General features: G+C 34.4%; 2 protein-coding genes across 4 annotated transcripts; one reads left to right on the top strand and one right to left on the bottom strand.

Moving 5' to 3' along the window:
• Positions 1 to 1,675: 1,675 nt before the first annotated feature.
• On the bottom strand, positions 1,676 to 14,638 carry LOC132300283 (uncharacterized). 3 transcript variants are annotated; one of them, XM_059797302.1, is made up of 13 exons: positions 14,328 to 14,638; positions 12,660 to 13,168; positions 11,528 to 11,617; positions 10,424 to 10,663; positions 7,757 to 7,978; positions 7,151 to 7,469; positions 6,740 to 7,053; positions 6,531 to 6,652; positions 6,349 to 6,458; positions 6,186 to 6,263; positions 6,015 to 6,103; positions 5,827 to 5,917; positions 1,676 to 3,831 (listed from the first exon to the last, which is right to left on the bottom strand). In XM_059797302.1, exons 1-12 carry the CDS (start codon positions 14,392 to 14,394, stop codon positions 5,828 to 5,830), a joined length of 2,250 nt encoding a protein of 749 aa, XP_059653285.1. In that variant the 5' UTR covers positions 14,395 to 14,638; the 3' UTR covers positions 1,676 to 3,831; position 5,827. The 3 variants fall into 3 exon arrangements, with proteins under 3 accessions (XP_059653285.1, XP_059653284.1, XP_059653286.1); XM_059797301.1 differs by lacking the exon at positions 1,676 to 3,831 and having other exon boundaries at positions 3,941 to 5,917; positions 14,328 to 14,637; XM_059797303.1 differs by lacking the exon at positions 1,676 to 3,831 and having other exon boundaries at positions 3,941 to 5,917; positions 6,355 to 6,458; positions 14,328 to 14,636.
• A 5,535-nt stretch (positions 14,639 to 20,173) lies between these two features.
• On the top strand, positions 20,174 to 23,580 carry LOC132300281 (14-3-3 protein 6-like). The gene is made up of 4 exons (XM_059797300.1): positions 20,174 to 20,749; positions 22,145 to 22,267; positions 22,950 to 23,066; positions 23,174 to 23,580. The coding sequence occupies exons 1-4, from the start codon at positions 20,264 to 20,266 to the stop codon at positions 23,228 to 23,230; spliced, it is 783 nt and encodes a 260-aa protein (XP_059653283.1). The 5' UTR covers positions 20,174 to 20,263; the 3' UTR covers positions 23,231 to 23,580.
• The last annotated feature ends 850 nt before the right edge of the window (positions 23,581 to 24,430 follow it).

The raw sequence follows: 24,430 nt of genomic DNA, 5'->3' as shown, positions 1-24,430 counted from the left end.
TATAATTACCTTTAAAAAAAAAATTCTGTATATAAAAAATGCGTTAAAAAAATTATTAATAATTACCTTAAAATTACCCCTCAAAAAGTAGAATATAAAAGTACTTTTTTTTTTTGACAATTTTTTTGGTATAGTGTGGCCATAATTTGATTGTTTTGAAATTATATTGTAAATTCATATATTACTTTAAACCGCCGAGGGCTATAACACAATGTATCTCCTCTAAAGTAAAGATTATGGTTCAAATTCATGAAAAATAAAGAACTTCTTGTTTAAGAAATAAATAAATAAATAATTGATTATTTTGAAATTATATCTCACTTTCTACCTCATTTGGATGGTGTTACTTGATAAATTTTACCTCCCACTTCTGTGCCATAAAAGAACAAGGTTAAGTGAAAAAAAAAACTCTATTTATTATTGATATAGTGCATATTAATTCTGGTAAAAAAATTTCCTATATTATCAATTTGGTACAAATAGAATCCTATGTAGTATAAAATGATGATAATAAATTAATAATTATAAATACCGGCCATATAAAATGATCCTTTTATCTAAATTTGTGTAAAATTATATTTCTTTGACAAAAAATAAAATAAATCTCAAATTATATAAAATACGGATAACCTAAACTTGAATTTAAATTAGAAGTAAAACCAAACATTCCCGGACCTCCATTACCATCACCCATCACCGCCTAACCCAACCTCCATTATCACCACCCATCACCGCCTAGTGCAACCACAATCACCCTCTGCAACAAAACTGATCGGAGCGTCAATTCAAACCCCAGACCCACTGTTCGCCGCCACCAAATAGAAGCAAAATCCAATCAAAATTAAACAAACTGAGAGCCATGTTTGGAGCTTTGTTGATGTGTGTTAGGGATGGATATGCATATCTGTATGTGTATATACTATATATATATATATATATATATATATATATAGATATATTTTTAGAGTTAATCTTCTCTGGCCATCATCAACCCATCATCACCTCCAATTGAAAACCAAAGCTGCTTGTTGCTTTTTCCCGGCCCACACCAACCCATCATCACCTCCAATTACCCAAACAAAGCTTTTTTGCCCAAATATTCAAACCCAATAATTGTGCACAACTCAAGGCCGCGTCGGATTCCCGTAGCCTTGGCTGTCTGGAGAGAAAAAACATCAACCGGTTCAAATCTAAGAAATGAGAAGAAACCATTTTCAGAAAATGGTACCTATTTGCATATCTCGTAATAAATATGATTAAATTTAAAAAGTAACGTATCATTTCATTTTTCAAAAAGGCAAAATCAAGAACTAAAATAATTCCTCATTTAAGTTTTTTTCTTTTTCTTTTTTTTTTTTGTAAATCCGAATGAAATTTTTCGAAAACACTCACTTTTCAAATCATAGATTTTATACAGAAGACCACAACAGAGGATATCTGTGTGCATAGGTGTGCGTTTGTGCTGTGTGTTAAAAGGGAGAGAGAGAGAGTTACAATCAATGAGAGTTACTTTTTTTTTTCTTTTTTTTTTTTTTTGCGGCAAAGCAAACTTGTGATTGATGGGCTTTATATCTGTTTTCTTGCAACCTGTTTCAGATAATAAACTACAAGGGCAGATATTGTAAAATATTGAATGTTTAATATATATATATATATATATATATGATCGGTGTGATATTGCAATTTCTAAACTATTGTTTCTTTTTACAATAAATTCTTCTGTTGTTTGAGAATATTTTGCTATAAAGCCCTAGTCTTTGCATCAGGTTGTACCCAAAAATTCGCAAATTAACATCAGCAAGTTGTATATCAAAGATTGATACAGATCTCCAGTTGCTGCTTGCAGACATTTCTCCTCCAAGCCACCAAAAACTCTTTCTAAAAACTTCTCAACAATTGACACAAACTCTTCCACCCTTTCTTCTTGGGGCAGGTGGCCACTGGAGAAGATATATATGTATGTATGTATGTATGTATATATTGTATAATATAACAAGAGAGAGAGAGGGCCGAATTGGGTTTAGAAGGGATTATATGCACAAATAGGTGGGGTAAAATGAAAAATAAAAGGGTAAAATGAAGTTTTTAATTTTACTTTTTGTAAAAAAATGGTTAGTTCTGGACTTGTATATACATTTTTAAAAAATAAGAATTAATTTTGTACAAAGTGAGGTTTTTTACACTTAACCCAAAAAATAAAGAAAATTTGATTAATAAATATATATACAGGTTGTTAGAAGTTATATTTATTCCACGATTTAGATGGGAAGTGAAAGCGTATAAATGAATAGTTCTGCATTTAGATAAATGGACTTTTTAGAACAGTTTAATGCCCACCCATCAAATATAATTTTTTTTTTTTTTTTTTTCTCCACTCAAATATAATTTTTAGAACGCATGACATAAAAGTGTTTTTTTTGGTTCGTGGCTCAAAAATAAATAAAGCTAACTCGCATGAAGGTCTGTGATAGGACGGGACCATTTCTCAATTCCTTGACTTGTAAAAAGTAAAACAATGATAAGCTTTATCTTTTCACGATCACTTTCAATATTGGTGAGCTCATCTCTGACAAGTTTGCTTAATGCTACTGACATTACACCACCGATAGACTCTAATCATAGCTCTGCATCTGCTATTGCCAAATAGAAAACATCCCACAACCTAGCTATATAGGTCAAAGCAAGTTCAATTGGAAACTTGCACCAATTTGCTATAGTTTGTCAAAGTTTAGTAAAAATGTCTTGTACCCCTGTCCTTCAGCATATTTTGGGTATGGAATAGTCCTTAACGCGTAAGGTCTCAACTTCTGAATTCGGAGGATGTATGTATCATTGCTCTAGAAGTTCGGAAGATATATTATTGTTCTAGAAGTTATCACATCTCTTGAGTTTCTCATGTTCAGAAGAGACAAAAAAAGAAGAAGGTAATGGGTATAAATGCCATATCAAATACAAACACTGCCTCTTACAAATCTTGGTTGGAGCCAAATTGTTGAACAAGATGGCAATTCGATGTTCTGTCAACTCCACACTTTCGTGACTGAGGATATGAATAAAAAAAAAGAGGAGGATAAACACAGATTGTAGGATAAACACAGATTGTGGACTAAAAGAACCTTCTTCCCCTACAGATTTAACGTTTGGATCTCTGTTGTTGCTGCAACACCACCAATGCCAATTGAGTATAGCCTCAGTTGTGATATCTAGATGCCAAGAAAACTTGCGGTGCGGCACAGGAAGAAAAGAACCAAAATTTCCTGGTTGATCCCAAGAAAATGAGATATAACAGTTCTGGAAGAAATGCAGTTTGTAATCTCGCCTAAGATCACGATGACTGGCAGCCTATATGAATGAAACCAACACTACAAAAGAATCCTGGTTCTGCCCTTTCAAGGAATATGAAAGAAAACATACTGGATATTGCTAATTTCTAACAAAACTTTCTAACATTCGTCGCAATAATATGGTCACTTGGCTATGACTAACTTGATGCAAAATAAAGTTTCGAAAGGCTGAACAGGATACATCATACTCAAACAAACCAACACTCGCTCGATCTTGAGAATTGTAAATGAATAATTCTATTCAAATTAAACTAAAAACAAAAAAAAAAAAAAAAAGTTTTCAACTTCTCTTCTTAACCAATCATTACACCAATCATTTTACAGGCAAATAGTGAAGCTCGTCAACCTGAGGCGGTCTGATCAATCAGTTCAGCTCAAATGGATGAATATATTGTAAACGCAGTCCCAATATATCCCTTTCATAAACAACCAGATAGGCTAGTTGTAAAGCCACGGGACATTAACATGAATAGAACATAAATTTTCCCTGCAAAGGAACATTATAGTGATAATGCTATCCTCAAGAAAAAATAACATAATCTCAACCAGCTTCATCGATTCCATAATCACCACAAATATGTGATTTAGGTGCGTGCATAATTGTTTTTTTTTTTTTTTTGATAAGTATTTAGGTGTGTGCAGAATTTGAATACAAACAACCACTTCCCTCCCCAAAATCCAAGTTTTTGTGTGTTCAGAAGGAGCCGGTGGCACGAGGGGCTCTCACATGAGCTCGCGCACAAAGCCCTTCAATTGGGAGGCTCCAAGCCCTTTGATCTAATGGGCTGAGAGCACAAGCCAATGGTGATAATGATGCCATTATAGACTTGCTCTTTATTAAAATCGTTAATTTTGGATCACTAATGTGTAAGGCCCTGTGGCACCATGAAGTTACCAATACAATCACCAACTCTTGCCAAGCCAACATGAGTTATTAGGACAGTTCCTGGAATTCGTAGGACGACAACTTCAAGAATTCTGACAAATTCTAAGAGTGATAATGCCCTTGTATTTCGGTCATATAACTGCTGTCTAGTCCTCCAAAAAGTAAAGATGAAAAAGAACGGTTAAAATATCACTTTCACATCAACCTCATCTAGACATTTTTATACGACCTTCCCCAACTTCCTCTTCCCGAAATTGCAGTATCTCAATGTATCTAGATGATTAATTCCAGTCATTAAACCTTCAGTTATTCTGATAAGCAATCCCATAACCTTACATTCTATGAAAAAAGAAATCCAGTATGAAGAGTGAACAAACTTGAGCTTATACTATAGAACAGCTAATTACAACTCAAGTGTATAAAGAACCAAGAACTATACATGTTGCACCACACATAAAGTTCCGCAAGTATCTAATGTGATGATTCAATGCATGCCAAACATATCCAAGTATGCTTGCTTTCTTTTTAACTTTGTCAAAAAGATATCGTCCTCTGCAACAATTCACAACTTTGTCACAGCATTAAATAAACCATGTCAAAAGGTACTCAATCAGGCTTCTAACTTATATTTGTAAATTATTGCTTCCTATCTCGATATCACTACTTTGCCACAGTACCATACCAATAATGTGAGTCATAAACCCCAGCATTTTCTCACTTAAATGAGTTGAAAATGACAATTTTTTAACAATTACAAGTCCCCCAAGAGCATCTCACTTGAATCGCTTAAACTTCATCATAATCTTCAAGGTTTAACATTTATTACTCCATTCAGGGATCTCCTCAAACCCTAAGCTAAAACAGGCCAAAATACCTCTCCACTAAGAATCACCTGTCTCTATGATAAAACTCTGTAAAGCAAGATAACGATTAAAAAAATGTCTAATTCCTTCGATAAAGACCAATAAGAAATGTAGAAATCCCAAAAAAATTGTGCGTGTGAAGTTTATCAGAGCAACTTCTACTCAAACATCATTCTAGATGTTCATCGAAATCCCACTTGAATTTTATACTGGTATGAAATCATAAAATTGTTATCCATTATAAAATATAGCATACCAAGAAGCTTATTGCCAGATTTCCACAGGACACTCAAACTGTTACATAATAAAAGCCGGGAGATGTTCTTTTTATGAGATCTCTGTTCATCCACCACCCAGGTAGAGTCAGGAAGAACTACCACTAAGCATCAGTATTTCTTACATGACAATTCCAAGATACTCTCTTTTCAATTACATAACAAAGTGCTAAGGACATGTTTCTTGAATCTTTCAACATTCACTTGTGGAAGATCTTATCCTTGAAACCATCCTAATTTCTGATCCCATATTACAGTAGATAAATTGAATGAACCAGTAAAGCTTTTGTCTGAAGGCCTTCCACTCCCTAAATCATTCATGATAACACTACAGGGAGGCATCAAGCTAAGCACCAATAACTCAATCCTCCAAAAGGTATTGCTCCCCAACTCCATGGACCTGTTTATAGATCTGAGATGTGCTTTATGATTGCAGAGCAAACAATAGACAAACTCACCTTAATAATATGACCCTGAATCTCTGCCACTTAAGTAGCCATCATTTATGCGACGACTTGTGTAGACAGGAGAGTATGAGATTGCATCCATCTGACCAAGAAAAAAAGGAACAAAATGAGGAATTCTGGAAGCAATACCTTAGAAGAAAAAGGAATTGTTTTCAAGAGCACAAGTATGAGGAACACACATCTGATCGAGAAGGCAAGTAATCCCTGGAAGATTGATCCCTAGCATAGCTGGAATAGAGCCCCTCCACATCCCCTCTTCTGATCTCCTCTGCAAGAGAAGAAATTATGAAGCAACATTTAAATAAAGATTAGAAGGGAGGAATAATAGTAAACAAGTTATTTACCAATACCTCTTTGGTACCCCATACTTGATGTGCCTGTATCATACATTTCATGAGAACGCCTTGAAGCCCCTCTGCTGATCTCCTCTGCAAGGATTAAAATTATGAAGCAACATTCAAAATATCAATCATCAGAGAGAAAAAGAAAAGAGAAGAGTAAGAAGCTATTTACCAATACCTCTTCTGTACCCCATACTTGATGTGCCTGTGTCATACAGTCCATGGGAATGCCCTGAAGAATTCCTACCCCCGTCATACACTGAACGAGAGCCACGCCTCAGCCTAAAAAAGTTGGATTAACAATCAGCAAAAGGAAGAAAGCATCTAAAAATGATGTCCAAGGGACTGATCAACCTTGCAGAGTCACTCCCATAAGAAACTTCACCATACGGCACGCGAGAATTGCTACCCCCATAGTCAGAACGGCCTCTTGACTGCCTAATTGATGATTCAGCATGACGAGGATGAGCTTCCTCCTAGAAGAATCGGGGTAAACTTCATCAGTGCTAAAATCACAACAAAACCAGTAAATAAGGCGAGCAAAACCTTAAAAAATAACTCACAATTGCTGAATAGGAACGCTTTGAGCCAGAAAATGAACCGTAATCACGGCTATGGCCCTCCCGATAGCTTGAGGGCTGCTCAATATATCTTTCATAGCCATCATCATCATCATCATAAAGAGGAGACATTCTACGAGTAACACCATGAGAAAAACTCCTTGGGGAACTTTCCAAGTACCCAGATCCATGTGAAGGGTAGGCAACTTTGTAAGAATGCCTCTCCGTATGAGATCTAGCAAAATCATGTGGCCTAGAAAAAGATTCATCTTCCCGCATGTACTTTTTCTGTAAGCTGCTCTTTCCATAAGACAAAACTGTTCCAAAGGAAACAAATAAAAAAATAATAATAAATAAGAGAGTGTTGAAAGAAAATTTATGCACTTGCTATCTTTACGACAAGGAATGACATACCAGGAGACCTTCTGCTGAAGGATCTTTCTGGGGAAGGAAATCTCCTCCTGCTTCCAACTCTATCAGGAACCACATCCATGATTGGGTGTCTATCCCTTGAATCAAGTGATCGCCTAAGACCTCCATCATATGCACTACGACTTTGAATGCTTCTCCCACTACGGCCTGTGAACCTCCAAGAATCCATGTGAGGCACGCTAGAGCCCCATGAAGTTTTGACACCCCGAAGACCTCCATGTTCAACTGGATAACCTCCTCGAGCATGTTTAGAAGACTTACCTCTCTGCCGCGGCCTAGATAACCTTGCCCTAACCTTCACCTACAAATAATTCAACTATTTTTATGAAAGCCAAATTAATCCATCATCACTTCAAACCATACCAAAAATTTTGATGACATTACCAAACTAAATTGAAGATAAGGAAGCATAGAAACCTTGCACAATGTTTCACGACCTCCAAACGAAAATTAAATTATTTCTATTTTTAAAAAAAAAAAAACTGAACACGGAACTTCTTTACTGTAGAATATAGAAAAGTCCTCTTCCCTTTAAAATGTCCAAACCAACACAATTTGATGGGCATAGGGAAACAAACAATGGGATACCTTCTTGTCTCCATAACCAATCTCAGAATTATTAACACCATCAACACAAGCCACTGCAGCGTCATGTGTATCAAATGTTATAAATCCAAAATCAGTTCTTTTTGCAGCTGGCATATTTCGAGCAAGTTCAATCTTTTCAATCCTCCCATACTTTTTGAGATGCTCCTCGACGCGATCCTCATCCCAAGTAGAAGGTAAACCATCAATAAATACAATCCTGACCTGAAAATTAAATAAATAAAATGGTAAGCACAGAAACTCTTCAGGCTATTCCAAAAGGTTTTATGGTTAAATGTTAAGTATACAGCAATGCATTTTAGCAGATATAAATCTCTAGGCACAGTAGAGAAGCTCTCTATTACAGATTAAACATAGAATGCCAAGATTGAAATTTAACGCATTTAGAACGACAAAAGGAACTCAGTGAATTATCTGAAGCCCCAAATTGAAGAATTCATTTCAAACCTTGGGAAGACGAAGCTTATAAATTAAAAAGAGTCAACTTTTAGAAACAAATTGAAAATTTCGTGGAGACATATAAATGCTTCATTCAGTGTAAAAATAATTTTTCCCTCTCAACAGTTGAAAAAGTAGCATTACAATATGTACGTTAGGAATAAATAGAGATAAAATCCAAAAGAGAGATTATATTCACTCCAATTTTCACCAAATGCACTCCATTTGAAATATTTTAATAAATGAAATGACAAAATTACTCCACAAAACTAGAGTGCAATTGTACTTTTTTTAATAATTTTTTTATACATAATAATTTCTTAATGAAATGTGAATGTGTTTTTTAAGGGTAAATTAATCATTTTTTAACAAAAAACACGCGGAGTGCAAGTGGATAAAAGGGGAGTAAATATCATCACCCAATCCAAATGTCTCAAATTAATAAATAGCAGAACCAATTATGGGACATACAGAAAAGTTTCCCTCCATCAAATTTTGTCCAGGAGTTGACTTCTGCACAAAATGCCCTCTGCACTACAAGCTAATTTTAAAGAATGCTAAAATACCAAAACTAGAATGATTGCTTTGCTCTTCAGTTTCCCATTTTGGAATCTTTAGGCCATTAGTTAACATCAATCTTTTATGTATGTCAACATCCATCATCATACATTACGCAACAAAGCTAGGAAGCATGGATAATTACTTCCCTAAGGTTGTCATGGAATTATCAAACACGTCTGTCATGGATATGCTCTGGATAAGGCTGGACAAGTGTACGATATGGCTGGGAAGTATTTGAATTTTTAAAATATTTTTTTTAATATCAAATACAGCTGGGATTTGTCCGGATATATTAGGGATACGGATGGAAACTTCAGGGATACGGCTAAGTAAATTTGTAAATATTTTTTATAAAAAAATAATTAAAAAAATAAAAAAAATAAAAAAAACGGAGGCCTGATTCTAATGCAAAAAAAGTTTGTAGGTTAAAAAATAATAAAACAAAAAGGGCTTAAAAGCCCAAATTGGTACTCTCGGCACTCATCAATGCATAATCAAAGAGAGAGAGAGAGGAATAGAGAGAAGAAGAGAGATCCGCCGACCGTCAGTCTAGCCATCTACTAACAGATATGCAGTCATTAAAGTTCTAGGGTTAGGGTTTTTCTTCCAACATCTTTTTCCTATTCAATTTATGGTTAGGGCTTCTATCTTTTACTCTTTGTTTTCTTTATTATCTGGCTATTATCATCGTCACCCTCTCTCCATCTACATTAACCTTTGTTTCATCGACTTAAACCCCCACCCCTCTCTCTCTCTCTCAAAAACTACGTTGTTTCCAGAAGAACCCATCACTTTCACGCTCAATGACAACATGGATGAATCATGAACGTTTACTTGGTAAGATGCTTGATTGTATATGTCATGAAATGAACTGCATGTTTTATCTAATTGTCATTTTATTTATGAACATATTGGTGCTTGCATTTACATTCATAATATTATAGAAAACTAATCAAATTTTATTTTTTTATATATTAGTAATATATTATCATTTTATTGACATATTCTTCCCATTCTGTATCTTGTTTATCTGTGTCATGTCGTATTCGTATCCATGCATGAAAGCAACTATGTGATGAATAGAGAAAACAGCCTCTGAACAAGTGCATGTGGTTACAATGCCACACATATCCAAGAAGTAGCACAAAGGCATTGCTAAATGAAGACATCAAATGGGAGGCCTTTTTGTTCTCAAGCATGAAAGAGACTACGAGTAACAAAAACTCATATGGAAGCACTAGAAATTCTTTAAAAAAGAAAGACAAGACAAAAACATCTGAGGAATTAACACCCTCAGAAAAATTTTTATATCTGCTGATCCTTGAAGGCCTATCAACACATTATAAGTCCATTAATACTCCTCCTTCCAATATAAAACTAACTGTTGCCTCCATGTGTCCATGAACAAATTTAGGACCTCAAGAGCAGAATAACAAAAGAAGAATAAAAAGAATCAAGAAGAAAATGACAAAAAATAATAATAATATACATCTAAAGGGGAGGTTGATAAACATGGGTTGATTAATTTGCAGTCCAACATGAACATGGAACACAAGCGCACAAAAGAAGGGGATTTATATTATATATAGATAGCTCATATGCAAAGAAACAATACAATTAGATGAATAATTATATGCAACATGTACACACCTGTGCCATGATTTCATCATCAGGTTCAATAAAAGTGTCTGCAAATGCAACCCTAGCTGTTCGATCTGTGCCAAACACAACATCCCTCTTCTGCAAGCGCTTGCAAGCTTCCAAGGCATCTGCTCTGGAAGAAAAATCGAGAAAAGCAAATCCCCGATTCATACCCTCGTTTTTAGTATCTTCGACCAATGTCAACTCTTCAAAATCTTCAACACCAAAATCAGCAAGCTTGTCCTTCAGCTACAAAAGCAAAATCGTCATGATCCAGCAAAAGAAATATAAAGGAACACGCTTTGTCAAGGATTCGTTTGGTTAGGACGGAAAAGATTTTGGAAAGTGAAAGTACTGAAAAATGAAATGAAATAAAAGAAAATGAGTTTTCTTGTATGCATTTTGATACAATGACTTTTTTTCAAGGAAAGTTGAAGAAAATTCTATTTTATAGTTCGGAAAACTTGAAAGTTGAAAAAAAAAATTACATGCCAAAAATGTCTTTATTCATAATAAAGCAAAAGTAATTTTACGTGGGTTTATTTTAAAACAACCATCTTTTACTACTTTCTTAGAAAATAAATAAAAAATATATAAAAACTCAACATTGCCTAATCCATTTTTAAATAGTAAATAAACCTAGACAATGGAAAGTCTCACCGAAAATATGTATTACTTAGTCCTCATATCATGTTAAAACTTCAATCTTGTTGTGATATATATGAAAAACAAAAAAGAAAAAGAAATAGTTGCAATGAATTATTTCGATACCAAAACAAATTTGAAATCTGTTTTAATTGAAACTGGAGAAGAGAAGTGGTGGACAGAAACGCTAGGCATGATAGGAAAGGAAAATTTGAAAGGATTACTTTCATAGGAAAGTAATCCTTTCTTGTTTTTTATACAAGAAATGTTTTTGAGAAAATTAGCCAGCAGGGATCCTAATTTCCTTTCCCAAAATTTTTTCATTTCCTATTCAAATTCCAAAGAAGTTCAGAAATTTTCTGTTTCTTTTACTTTGCGGTAATTTCCAACTATTCAAATGAAGCGTCAAAGCCTAATTAAAGACCTGGACTGAAAACCAGAAAGCCAGTAGTGTTTCAGAATACTTACAATCTCCTTCGTCCATTGCTTGCATATGTTACCAACAAACAATGTATCACTGTCTTGACTCGGCGCTACGCCACATTGCTTCCCATTAACCTGGCAAAAAAATATCATTCATATACTACACTGAAAGGAGATGAATATGAGATATTGACACAAAATACATAAAATGCTTATAATGTATTCCCATGCAATTATACTCTTTGGTACAATAAAAGAAAGTCGTGTCTCACTGTTGTAGGCATGTTACACATGAATCTAATAGCGTTTGAGAAGGTCAGCCAGAATTCCAAACTAAAATATAAATGTACGAGTATGACACTTGCCAGACAGAAAGCAATTTTTCTTTACAAGTGTGTTATCCTCAAGTCATATTTTATCATCTTGTGAAAAATCTATTTGGGGGGGTGGGGGGAGGGAAGGAACACATAGATGTGATTGGATGGCCATCCACAACTATAAATGTCGCGCTGGTCAGATATTGTCTCCACAACAAGCGAATGGCAGGTGGCACACACACAATACACATGCGAAAAATGAAAGGCAATTACTGCATTGGTCCTCGTTAATTTAAGGGTGCGAGGAGGGGTAGACTGGATAAAACCTAAGGTTTGATATTATTTGCACAAAGTGGGTCACCGGACTTGAACTTATGCTCACGCTAAACCACCCGAAAACTTTAATCATTTAAAAGGGAAAACTTCAGGAAGGTTAATTTGAAATTGAGTAAGCTAGTCCTTGAAAACAAGGTCAATATGATACATTTGTTAGCAGAATGGCCTTTTGGAAAAGTACGTCTGAAATGAACAATCTTATTAGCATGTAAGTTGCATTGATTGATCAATCTTCACATAATAAAATATATAGTTAGGGTAGTCTAGAAACTAGATAAAGTTACACGTGCTAAACATATACAAAGGCTACCCTTGATTGTTAAATTGAAGTGAGTTTAGCATAGCTAGACAGGATCACAACAGATAAATAGCAACAGGACATTTTCTTCCATTTTGGAGAATTAAGAAATTTATTCTGGTTGCTAGCATGACAACAAACAACGGAGTAAGTTCTCCAATATAGAGTTCAACAGCACCAAATGCAAAGAAAATGAAGATAAAACATATAGGAAGTTGATTGATACCACTGGATGCTTAAGTTCATTGACAGCACGCCTGGCCTGCTCAACAGTTGCAAAACGTATGAAAGCAAAGCCCTTGTTCTTCTTAGTTATTGGGTTCTTTAAGAGCCTCAATTCAGTGATTTTACCCACCTGACTAAAAACCTCTCCTAGGTCCTCCTCAGTGGCATCTCTATCTAATCCCCCAACAAAAACCTCAAATTCCTTCCTTTTCCGCCTCTCTTTGACCACGTCATGATGCTCGCTTTCAAACTCATCTAGCTCCACTCCATGTTCGTCCCTGACACCCTCCTTGCCCATTTCTTCCTTCCGCAACTCCTCGTAACCTTCCATCATATCCGCCACGTTTTCCCCATCTATACTGTCCTCACTACCTTCCATATCCCAGTGCCTTTCCATCCCAACATTTCCACCGCCATGCTCTTCCGCATCAGTGTGGATGTCATTATCTTCAAGTTCCAACCTTTCCGATTCGTCCAACTCTCTAGGAACAAATTCCTTGTATTCATTTTCTGCTGATGCAAAAAAATAATAAGAACCCCCAATTATCACAAAGAAACAGTTTCTTTAAATAAAACATATAACGCAACAATTGGAGCTGGCTCAAAGGAAAATACTTATAATTATGTCAGTTCTTCAATTCACACTTACATGTTCAAGTATTGAGAACTAAAACTACCCCAATATCATCCCAGAGCATAAGATCACTACTTAATAGGCGGTTCAAGTAATGGTTGACCAGCTATATTGCTAAAGAAGAAGAAAGAAAGAAAATTTCATTTAAAAAAAAAAATTGATTTCTAACTACCTTAAAGGAAGTTTTGGGGATAACGAAATGTAGCGGAAAGAATTCAAATTTTTTAATTTCAAATTTTTATTATTCAAGACCCAACAAACAACAGAACTCCAGGAAAGATAATCTAATTGTGAGTAATGCTACTCAAGCCGAAAAGGAAAAGTTCCAATTAACACATTTATGTCTATTAATAATTTCCATCCTGTGTTGATTAGTCAGCTTATTTTTCTGTTCTGAAAAGTATTTTCAGATAAATATTTAGTAACTTAGTTTGAATACGACTTATTTATCACAGGGAAACAAAAACTTTAAAAATCCCCATTTCATCTTTCAGGTTCCTCTACATTTGTTAGCAACCAAATACAGCCTAACTAAAACCAATTCCCCTTCATTTTCACAGGTTTTCAAAAATATCATGCTATAAAAGACTAGAAAACTCAAAAAAAAAAAAAAATTGAGAATAGAAAACTCCTTTTCATCTTTCCGTTTCTCTACAATTCTTAGCAACCAAACAGAGCCTAATTTAAACCAATTACCCTCAGGGCTTTCATTTTAAAGACACCCTTTTAAAAAACATCATGCTATCAAAGACTATTTGAAAAAAATAAATTAAAAAAGAAAACTCCTTTTCATCTTTCCGTTCCTCTGAATTTCTTAGCAACCAAACAGAGCCTAATTTAAACCAATTCCCCTCCCGACTTTCAATTCGCATGTACCCTTTTCACAAACATCATGCCATCAAAGATTATCTTGCTAGGGTTCTCAAAATTTCAGACCACGAAACACTTAATCAAGAAAAAGAAACAAACTTCACACACATGCATATCTACATACATGAATATATATATAGAGCGAGAGAGAAAAAGAGAAAGTACCTCTGATAGGGGTTTTCTTCTTAAGGGCGGTGGCAGTGGAGGGTCGTTTCACTGCGCGCGGCGGCATAATTTAGGGATAACAGTTGCGGAGCTCCTGTATAGGATTGAACTATATATATATATAATTATATATATATGAGTGTATATAACTCTATGGAGGACTATGTTAGCCGAAAAAAAACACAAGAAAAGGAGGTCTTCAGAAACAGCGACACTGAATCAATTTGCAGAAATTTCTTTGTACTTGGGTTGGAAGCAAGATATCTAAGTCGGTGTTAGAAGAAACTAATACGCAATTGCTGGAGTATCAATTTTTTTTTTCCTTTTTTTTTTACCTTCCAAAAATAAAAAAATTGAGATTGACTTTGACTGGATTTGCGTGAATCTGACGCCGTCCAATTATATTGATGCAATTGAACACGGGTGCACCGGAGAAAATTCCCTTTTTTTCTTTAAAAAAAAAACAACAACGACGACAACCTAGGTAAGTAGGTCTAATTTTATGATTTAAATGTTCCGTGTATCGTAGGATCGATACACGTGCTTTTCCAAAAAAAAATAAAAAACATAACCATGTAATATGTTTGATATTAAATGAGCATGGTCGGTTAAACAAGTGTTTAATATTTTTTTTAATTAAAAAATGAATATAAAATACGAAAATAAAATATTAACAATTTTAAAATTACTAAATCTTTCATTTCATATCAATAAATTACACAATTAACTTCCTTTAGTTTTCAAAATAATACCATCAATTGACAAAAAAAAAAAAAAAATTATATTGACAAAAAAAAATAAAAAAAATCACATTAATATAAAAGTTTTTGTACTTATTGGGTCAAAATAACATAAGGTTAACCTAAAAAAATTAATTAAACTGGTCAAATTCGAGAATAATTTATGCAATTTGATAAATAGCACTATTCGTACATTGGATGTTTTGAATTGGTCCAGTCTAAAAAATGAACAAAACAGAATTAATTAAATAAATAAATTAAGCTAACATGATTATGATACAAAATCGATTAAATTCAACCTAAATTCACAAATTTGGTGGGAAATGGAATGTAAGGGTTAACCTAATAAAATTAATTAAACTGGTCAAATTCGGGAGTCGTTTCTTAAACTTTATAACCAACACTCTTTTTTATACATATTCGATGATTTGAATGGGTCAAGTCTCCCAACATGGATATAATACAATTAATTAAATAAATAAAAATTAGACTAGTATAATTAAGACACGAAACTGATTTAAGTCCAACATAAATTCGCAATTTTGGTGGGGAATGGAAGGTAAAGTATTATTCTTTGTTATATATGCCGAAGTATTACTATTATGAACAATGTTTGTCTAAGATCGCGTAAGTAAAAATGTCAATATGACATGTGTCAAAAAAATTTTAAAATAATTAATAAAAATTGTTTGAATCTTTTTGTGAATCATTTAAAAGGAAATATTTTTTTCCCTAGTGCCTTTGAAATTTTCTATTCCAAACCCTTCATATTGCAATTCATTACCGAATAAGTTAAACAATTAACTCAAACATGATAAATTAAGTATAATTATAAGACTCTAATTATCAATAAAGTTTAAGAAAATTAATTTGGTTTCGAATTGCAATAGGTGGTGACACCAGACTTATGCGAAGCTACTAGCTCTCACACACTCATGAGAGAAAATTATCTTCCTTTTTTAATAATTTGTGAAAAGACTCAAATGATTTAAATTTAATTTTTTAATTTTTAAAAAATATTATATTATTATTGATCCACGTCAACGTCATACAGACAGTCTCGCTTGTGGGAGCATAAGGCAAACTTTTTCCCAATGATTCACATGAATCATTTAGACTTTGAAAAAAAAGAATCATTTAGAATAGATTCTTTTTTCTTCTATATTTCCTTCAGATATTAAAAGAAGCAACTTGTAGTGTAAAAAAGGAAGTCAATGTAGGTCCAACTACTTCGCCGGTCGCAGCACATGTGCCATGATGGACGGCTGAAAATTTAAATCTCCTTTTCAGAGACCACAAATTGAGTCTCACCAGCTCCAGCCTCCATTACTACATTATTATTATTATTATTATTTTGCACTGCTACATTATGAATTGAGAGGACATCCCTCTCTATAAATTGCAGCAATACACATTTTCTCTCTCTAGATATAACATAAGTAAAATATATATATATTTGGTGTGTATATGTTCAACTATATCGCTTTCCACTATATCAAAGATCTATTCACCAAATTTTATAACAAATTTGACTTAATATAAAATGTAATATAATTTATATATAAAAATATTATTTTATTTTTCGATATTATGCAAACGAGTATTCGTGTGTAATCTTCTTAAATTTTAAAAAATGTCAGTGTAATTAACCATAAAAGTTCAAATCCTCTAAATTAAAAAGCATGAAAAGAACAAAAACATAAAATAATAATAATAAATCTTTGAAAAACAAAGCAAAAATTGTTGATGATTGCAAATCTAACCATCCAGTGTACTAAGTTTGCTTTCAGGCCATCCACAGAATCCAAAGAATTAAGAAGGCTATAAGACAATGTCTGGGGACACCACCTTGAAATTAAATAATGTATTTCCATGGGGCCACTTTTTTTTTAATCCTAATATAAGAAAGTGGAGATCTTGCGTAGAATAGTTACATTGAATTGTTATACCTATTATTTTAATAAGTCAATTATGCAACAAGTAAGAAAATAGAGATTCTTGCACCTTAAATTACTAAACTTATTATTTTAATTGGCTAATTATGCAACAAATAAGAAAGTGAATATTCTTGCATCGAATAGTTACAGTAAATTGCTAGACTTACTCTTTTAATTGACCAATTATGTAATAAATAAGAAAATGAATTCTTCCACTTAGTTATATTTTGTATAAATAGTCAATTAAAAATTATTAAGTTGAGCAATTTACTGCAAAATGTTCGGTATGAGTCTCATATAGATTAGGCTAAGACTATCCTTCATCATCCATAATATGGGATACTGAAGCTTTTCTGCTCACACCTAAGGCTACAATTTGAGCGGGCTAACCCAGCCAAGCCCAACCCCAACCTATAAATTTTGAAATCTGGACATACAATTCACAAATCGGGTTCATGTTCGGGTTGGGTTTTGTCAAGACATATTCGGGTTGAGCTTGAGCTCAACCTGAACCCAACCCCAAACCCAAAATTATTATTATTATTATTATTATTTCTCTCCTCTCTCTTGTGTCTCTTCCTCTCTCTGCCATCGTCCCCAACATGAAAAAGGGACTCATCCGGTCTTAGGTTTGATCTGTGGTTTTCACCGTTGACCGCTCACCGGACCGTCCGTACGTAGTTAAATTTGGGTTTATGTGTCTCGGCGGCGGAGATGCTACAGCCTCTCTACGTGTCACTGGCGACATCGACCTCCGCCCTGAACCCTCACCGTGGTCTCGCCAGAGACCATTGGTGGCCCTATATTGCACCGTCTGGTTGTGGTTGTCTGATCCTGAGTTGACCTCAATGTATTGTTGCTTCTTCTTTCCGGCGATGGCGCCTGCCTCCTCTACGGAGATCTGGGTTTCCTCTCCCTCGCTCCTGCGATTTCTCCAAAGGACGGCCGTCTCTTTGAGACCTTCGCAGGGGACCTCTCGACTCTCTGGTTCACTTCTCCGTTGTCATCTCTTTTATCGGTCACCGTTGTCGTCGATAAACTCTCGCTAAAACTGTACAAGTCTGAAACCTCGGAAACCTCAGAGATGATATCATTTGTTGGTTTAATCACAGCCATTGGTTGAATCTTGGCTTCATTGACTTTAGGCAGCTTGTTGTTGGTGGGTTCGATCTGTGTAGGAATGGGTGGTTTCGGAATGGGTGTCTCAGAGAGCACTTCTTTGACGGTTTTTTTTTCGGGTGACGACGGAGGAAGAGCTCTGCAGTTGGCATCAAATTCCGGCGAGTGGTGGTGGTGATTTGAAGGAACCGCATCTGGGTTTGTTTTGGGGGCCTCATTGGTCTTAGAAATGGACAATATTACTAAACAGGCAAAACCTACTAGTCCTATCCACTACAATAAAGGCAATTTTTTTAAAAAATAAACAAATAAAATTAACACTAAGATCTGAAAATATATGAGTTTTGAAGTTTTGATTCTTGCAGACAAATCTGAAAAATATATGGGTTTTGAACTTCTGATTCTTGTAGATTTTGTAGTTTGCAGTTGTAGAGAGAGAGAGTTGAAAATGAGACCTGTGATTGGGGAGGCTGAAATGATTTGCCCTAAAATTTTGTTGTTTTTTAATAATAATACAATTAAATATATATAAATTTATGGAAATATATATATATATATATATATATATATATATATATATATATATTATTATTTTAAAAACTCAACTCGTCAACCCGACCTGACCGACTTGAAAAATATTCGGGCTGGATTTTGACCATAACCCATGTTGGATACAATTTGGACTGGTTAATCGAACCCGATTCGGGTTGAAGTTGGGTTGGGTTGGGCCAGCTTAACTTGCAACCCTACTCACACCATAGCCACGTATTCAAACTTTTCCCACTGGAGAAGCAACATGGGCATTGACTTTGGGAAGGCAATGGGATGGATAGAAAAAGGTGATTACTAAAGTTGCAAAAATGGATAAGCCATGGATAAAATATATGTTAGTGGGGATTACTAGTGGCCTAATGGATAAAACGCGTAGCTTCTTCGAGCAGGTGTGCTCGTATTTGAATTCTCCTTAATTTGTTAGGAAAAAATAAAAATAATATATGTATGTTAGTTGTAGTCTTGTAGGTAACCCCCCGTGCCATCCAATTTTTTTCATCTAGCCTATGTACCAAGTTTGAGCGTAAAGACAGGGTAAAAACGTTATTATTTGAAAAAAAAAATCAAAACATGTGCATCCACGTTATTAAAAAATCATCAATTTTTAATGAAACATTTAATTTTTTATAAAAAATTATCGACAAAGAAGCGCATTCACACATCATGTATATGTTCTTACGATGACTAGAACCATTAATCTTTTACTTTAAAAGATGAGAAAGAACTATTAATATTTGGTGATTTTAAAAATACATTGACCATAAGTTGCTACAATTATGCACAATATAAAGGGTCATCTACAAAAATACTTAACCTAAGTGATTTACGGGAATGGGAATGGGAACGAGAACAATCAACAAAGATAATAGTTCAATAATTGAGATGAGATAGAGGAAGAAAGTTACTCAAGGATGGCTAACATTATGAAAATTTAGGCTCATTTTTTAATTGAATAATTTGAATGGATTTGGAAAGAAAATAAAAGAAAGAATAGTGTGAAGTGAAGTATGTTGGGCTATCTTAAATGAAGAGAAAATAAAAGATTACAAGATATTTGGAGGGATAGTGGTATCACATGTTATTAGAATATTTTGAGACAAATGATAGTGATTAAGTAAACTTTCTAATATTAAAATTATGAAAAAAAAAAGAAAAATTTGTTATGACACTTGAGTCCTATCGTACAAAAGAATATGATAATAATTTGGTTATTATCCTTTCTTTTCTCCACTACTTTTTTCAAACAATAATACTATTGTAATTATAAGAGTTTTAACATACAGAATAGTATTACTTTCAAAGAAGAAAGTGAGAATTCAAATTCCCAGAGGGCCAAAGTGAAATAAAAAAGAGGTCTGTAATTATGAAAATATTAACGAAGTCACTATATAAAAAATAAAAAGATTTCACATCCCATGGAGAAGGTAAGTCAACGTATTTATTATTTAACCCCACTTAAAAAAAAAAAAAAAATAAACAAATAAAAAGCTCTCATGTACTAATAAAGTCTGCATCTCCATTTCTATTCTCTCTTTCCTCTCTCTCTAAAACCCAATCTCTCTCATCAGATCTCGACCTAATTCCACCAATGGCGTCCCCAACCCCACGCGAGGAAAACGTGTACATGGCGAAACTCGCCGAGCAGGCCGAGCGCTACGAAGAGATGGTGGAGTTCATGGAGAAGGTCTCCTCCGCCGCCGACGAATCCGAGGGCCTCACCGTGGAGGAGCGCAACCTCCTCTCGGTGGCCTACAAGAACGTGATCGGCGCACGCCGTGCCTCGTGGCGGATCATATCGTCGATCGAGCAGAAGGAGGAGTCCCGCGGCAACGCCGATCACGTTGCAATCATCAAGGACTACCGTGGTAAGATCGAGGCCGAGCTATCGTCGATCTGCGACGGCATTCTGAAGCTGCTCGATGCGAAGCTGATCCCTTCGTCGGCCGGTGGTGACTCGAAGGTCTTCTTCTTGAAGATGAAGGGGGATTATCATAGGTATTTGGCGGAGTTCAAGACCGGAAGTGAGAGGAAGGAGGCCGCCGAAAATACGCTCAACGCCTATAAAGCCGCGCAGGTTTGTGATCAATACATATATAATTTGTGATTTGATTATTTAAACATTTTTTTATTTTTTTATTTTTGTGGTTGAATATTGGATGTTTGGATATGTGTGTACTTTGGTTGTTGATTTTGACTTTGAGATTGAAAATATCTCTAAGTTCTTACTGAGTTATGCACCTTTTATATCTATGTGCTGATATTGCCAATATTAATCACAATGTAAGAGTTTGATTAGAGTTGATAAATCCTCACAGGTTTGTCAATACACATATAACTTGTGATTTGATTGGTTTGATGATTTGGACGGCTTTATACTTTATTGATTATTAATTAGATTTGTAGTTATCCATTAGTCTTTTTGCGTGTGCGTGTGTATGTCTGTGGGGTTAAATGTTGGGTGTTTAGATGTTGATTTTGACTTAGAAATCATGTACTAATTTATGGTGTGATCGAAGATATTTTTGAGTTATGCACCTCTATATCTATGTGCTTATATTGCGAATCTTAATCATAATGTAAGAGTTTGATTAGAGTTGATAAATCGGCGCGGGTTTGTCAATACATGTATACTTTTTGATTTGATGGTTTGATGATTTAGACAGGTTTCTGCTTTATTGATTGTTAATTAGCTTTCTAGTTGTGCATCTCTCTCTGTTGGTTGTTTGGATATGTTTTTACTTTGGTTGTTGATTTTTGACTTTAAAGTCATGTACTAATTTATGATGTGATTGAAAATATTTTTTTTTCTGTTCTTATTGAGTTATGCACCTTTATATATGTGTTTTTAAATAGCAAATATTAATCTTAATGTAAGAGTTTGATTAGAGTTGATCTGAGGAGTTTTTAAAAAGATTTCATCCCTGTCCAGTGTGGGTGCAGTCTTGCATGTTTGATCATCAAATCGTGTCATATCCTTGTCATTGAAGATCCGATGCAACTGAATTTTCGGTGTAAAACAAAGACTCTGTGCATGTCATAGCATTTTAAATGTGAAAATTTCACTCATTGTAGTGCATCCTTCTAACATGATCCCTGAGAACTTCTAGTGAACTAGGAACTTGTTTGCCCTATTTTTTGTTGGTCAGATATCATATTTGACACAAGTACTTGTAAAGTGTACATTTGGAAGTGTCTATATGAGATAATTTGATTAATTTTAATTGTTAGTGCTTCTTTTCATGTTTAGAAGTTTTAGTATTAATTTTATGCCTTGATTTGTCTGCGATTGTGCCATTGTGGGTTATCTTTATATTCTTATTCGATTTGCAACTTTTATATGCTTTATTGCAAATGTTGATCTGAAATGGTGAGAATCCAATTTGAGTTTGAAAGGTTCCTTTTTTTATGATTATGGTCCCTTGTTGATGTTCAATTCTCTTTTATTCTATATTTAATATTCTGTTTGCAGGATATAGCAAATGCAGATTTGGCTCCAACTCATCCAATTCGGCTTGGACTGGCTCTTAACTTCTCAGTGTTTTACTATGAAATCTTGAATTCACCTGATCGAGCTTGTAATCTTGCAAAACAGGTAACAGAACTTATTTTGAAACTCTAATTTTCAACTTTCAGTTTCTGTTGGTGATAAAGGTCTTGGTTAGATAAAACGGAGAAGAGAAGAATGATGTTTGTGATGTTCTTGAATTCTTCTTTTTCTTCTTCCAGTTTACTTTAGTTCCTGCAATTTCTTCAATCAAAATGTACTTGTTATTGTGATGCACATTGTGAGGGCACTTGCTTGGCTGCTTTAAACACTTCTTCAAGCTGAACAGCACCGTAACGCTTTTTATTTGACACACATACCTTCTGAGATGCAAAGGGGCACATATGGGCCTCACCACTCAAATACAAAGAGACAAATGTGTTTGGCCCTTGTCGCCTATCCTTTTTCTAGTTGAGCAGGTTGATTTCTTGAAAATTGGCTTGGGCATATAACAAAACAGTGTGTGTAAAGGAATTTGTGTTAGGTCCAACTTGTGTTTCATTAACTGAGCTGATGATAGAACAAATAATGTGTCAAAAAGGTGCAATTGGTGGAGATATCTTAACAATCATAATGAGGGTTCTAAGCAATTTTTTTCCCCTTGTGTAAAGAGAAGTTGCGTTTGCTGGGAGTCGAACCCCCGTTCCAAGTAATTTACCAAGTGCCGCATTATATGTTTGTTAGCAAGTCACTAGTATATGTGTATAAAAGGTGGTTTTGTTTTCATCAGGCTTTCGATGAAGCCATTGCTGAACTGGATACACTGGGAGAGGATTCATACAAGGATAGCACTTTGATAATGCAACTTCTTCGTGATAATCTGACTTTGTGGACCTCAGACATGCAGGTTGTGCTTTCACTCTTTTCTAATGATTGTTTTACCTTTCTCTCTCCTATATTTTACTCCCTGAAGCAAATTCTTTTACTGAGAGTAACTGCTGATCTTCTTAATAGGATGAAGGGGGAGATGACATCAAAGAAGCACCCAAGCGCGAGGATGAGCAGCAGTGAAGTCGCTTGTTTTCATATTAGTACTTCACTTCCTCTGTTTTTTATTGGAGAAGCTGTCTCGTCCCTTTATCCATTTCGTTAAGTTAATTCCTTGATTGTGAAACCTTGGAGTTACTGAATTATCTTAGTTTCCCATTCTGATCTCAATCCCCCCTCCAAATCTCTTCTGGTGCATGAAGTTCCCTTTTTTCCCGCAGCTGAAAACACGAATACTCCATTTTGCTTGCTCTTAATATTCTGTCCGTTGGGTACAAACAGTGTTGGAAATTTGGAACCATGTATCCTCTGGCTTAACTGTGTGACAAAATGTGTGCTCGAAATAAAATGGAGCATACCTATTTGTTCTGATATTCGGGATGTTTAAGCCTCTGCATCTTCTTTCTGCATTGTGTTACATTTGTCCTCTTAGATTGTCTTGTTTACTTATTATTATTATTATTTTTTTTATATTTATTGTGGTATTAAAATTTTGTTATCAGATGATTGATTTTCAAAACTGGGAGAGGAAGGTAGATTATAATTACTTTGTTGGGGTAGTAGGGAAGTCTGAGTGATTGGTCCACCCTCACTTTTCTTTCCCCTCCCTTGGAACACAATTCTTCCCTTTCCGTCGTTGAAAGGTGTGCTATAAGCGGAATAAGTTGGTATATCTTTTTGTTTACCTATTTGAAAATTGTACGCCCAATTGGCCTTGAACCCTTGACTTTTTATGGATTTTGTAAATGATTTTTGAAAAATCAGTGAAATAATAAAACTTTTTTTATCATGTCTTTTCTGTTTTTCTATTTTCTTAAAGCAGAATACTGTGTCCAGGTTTCTAATATATTGACATTGACGAATCAATGTTACATAATATTAGTTGCACATTCTGAGCATTTTAAAAAAGAAAACATGAAAAAGTTTTCAATATTAGAGTGATTTTGAACTAATATTTATGATAATAATGAAAACGTATCTTAATAATGGCCTTTACACATTTTTTACATTGACTTTCAACTTTTTAACTTTGAGATTTATTTTTAACTTTGAGAAGTTGAGAAATCTCACTAATTTATAATTTTTGCCCTCTTTGATGGCTATATTATTTAATTTTTGTCTAGGGATGTCATTGAGAGTATGAATAAAATAATTATTAATTGAATGACAATTATTTTTGTCTGAGTTTAAACGTGACTCCAATATATAAAGAATGATTGTATT

This window comes from Cornus florida, unplaced genomic scaffold (assembly GCF_030987335.1).
Source record: "Cornus florida cultivar Cherokee Brave unplaced genomic scaffold, ASM3098733v1 CherokeeBrave_3.0.0_Hap2_Chr03, whole genome shotgun sequence".
NCBI classification, from domain to species: domain Eukaryota; kingdom Viridiplantae; phylum Streptophyta; class Magnoliopsida; order Cornales; family Cornaceae; genus Cornus; species Cornus florida.
Note: the sequence above shows the minus strand (reverse complement) of the source record. Positions and strands in the feature narration are given on the sequence as shown.

Excerpts from the sequence above, each read along its gene's own strand:
- LOC132300281 (XM_059797300.1), top strand. The coding sequence starts at position 20,264 with ATGGCGTCCCCAACCCCACGCGAGGAAAACGTGTACATGGCGAAACTC. Across the intron at positions 20,750-22,144 it reads ACGCCTATAAAGCCGCGCAG|GATATAGCAAATGCAGATTT; the intron begins GTTTGTGATCAA and ends TTCTGTTTGCAG. Across the intron at positions 23,067-23,173 it reads TGTGGACCTCAGACATGCAG|GATGAAGGGGGAGATGACAT; the intron begins GTTGTGCTTTCA and ends TCTTCTTAATAG.
- LOC132300283 (XM_059797302.1), bottom strand. The coding sequence starts at position 14,394 with ATGCCGCCGCGCGCAGTGAAACGACCCTCCACTGCCACCGCCCTTAAG. Across the intron at positions 6,104-6,185 it reads AAGTATGGGGTACCAAAGAG|AGGAGATCAGAAGAGGGGAT; the intron begins GTATTGGTAAAT and ends CTTCTCTTGCAG. Across the intron at positions 5,918-6,014 it reads ACTTGCCTTCTCGATCAGAT|ATGGATGCAATCTCATACTC; the intron begins GTGTGTTCCTCA and ends TTTCTTGGTCAG.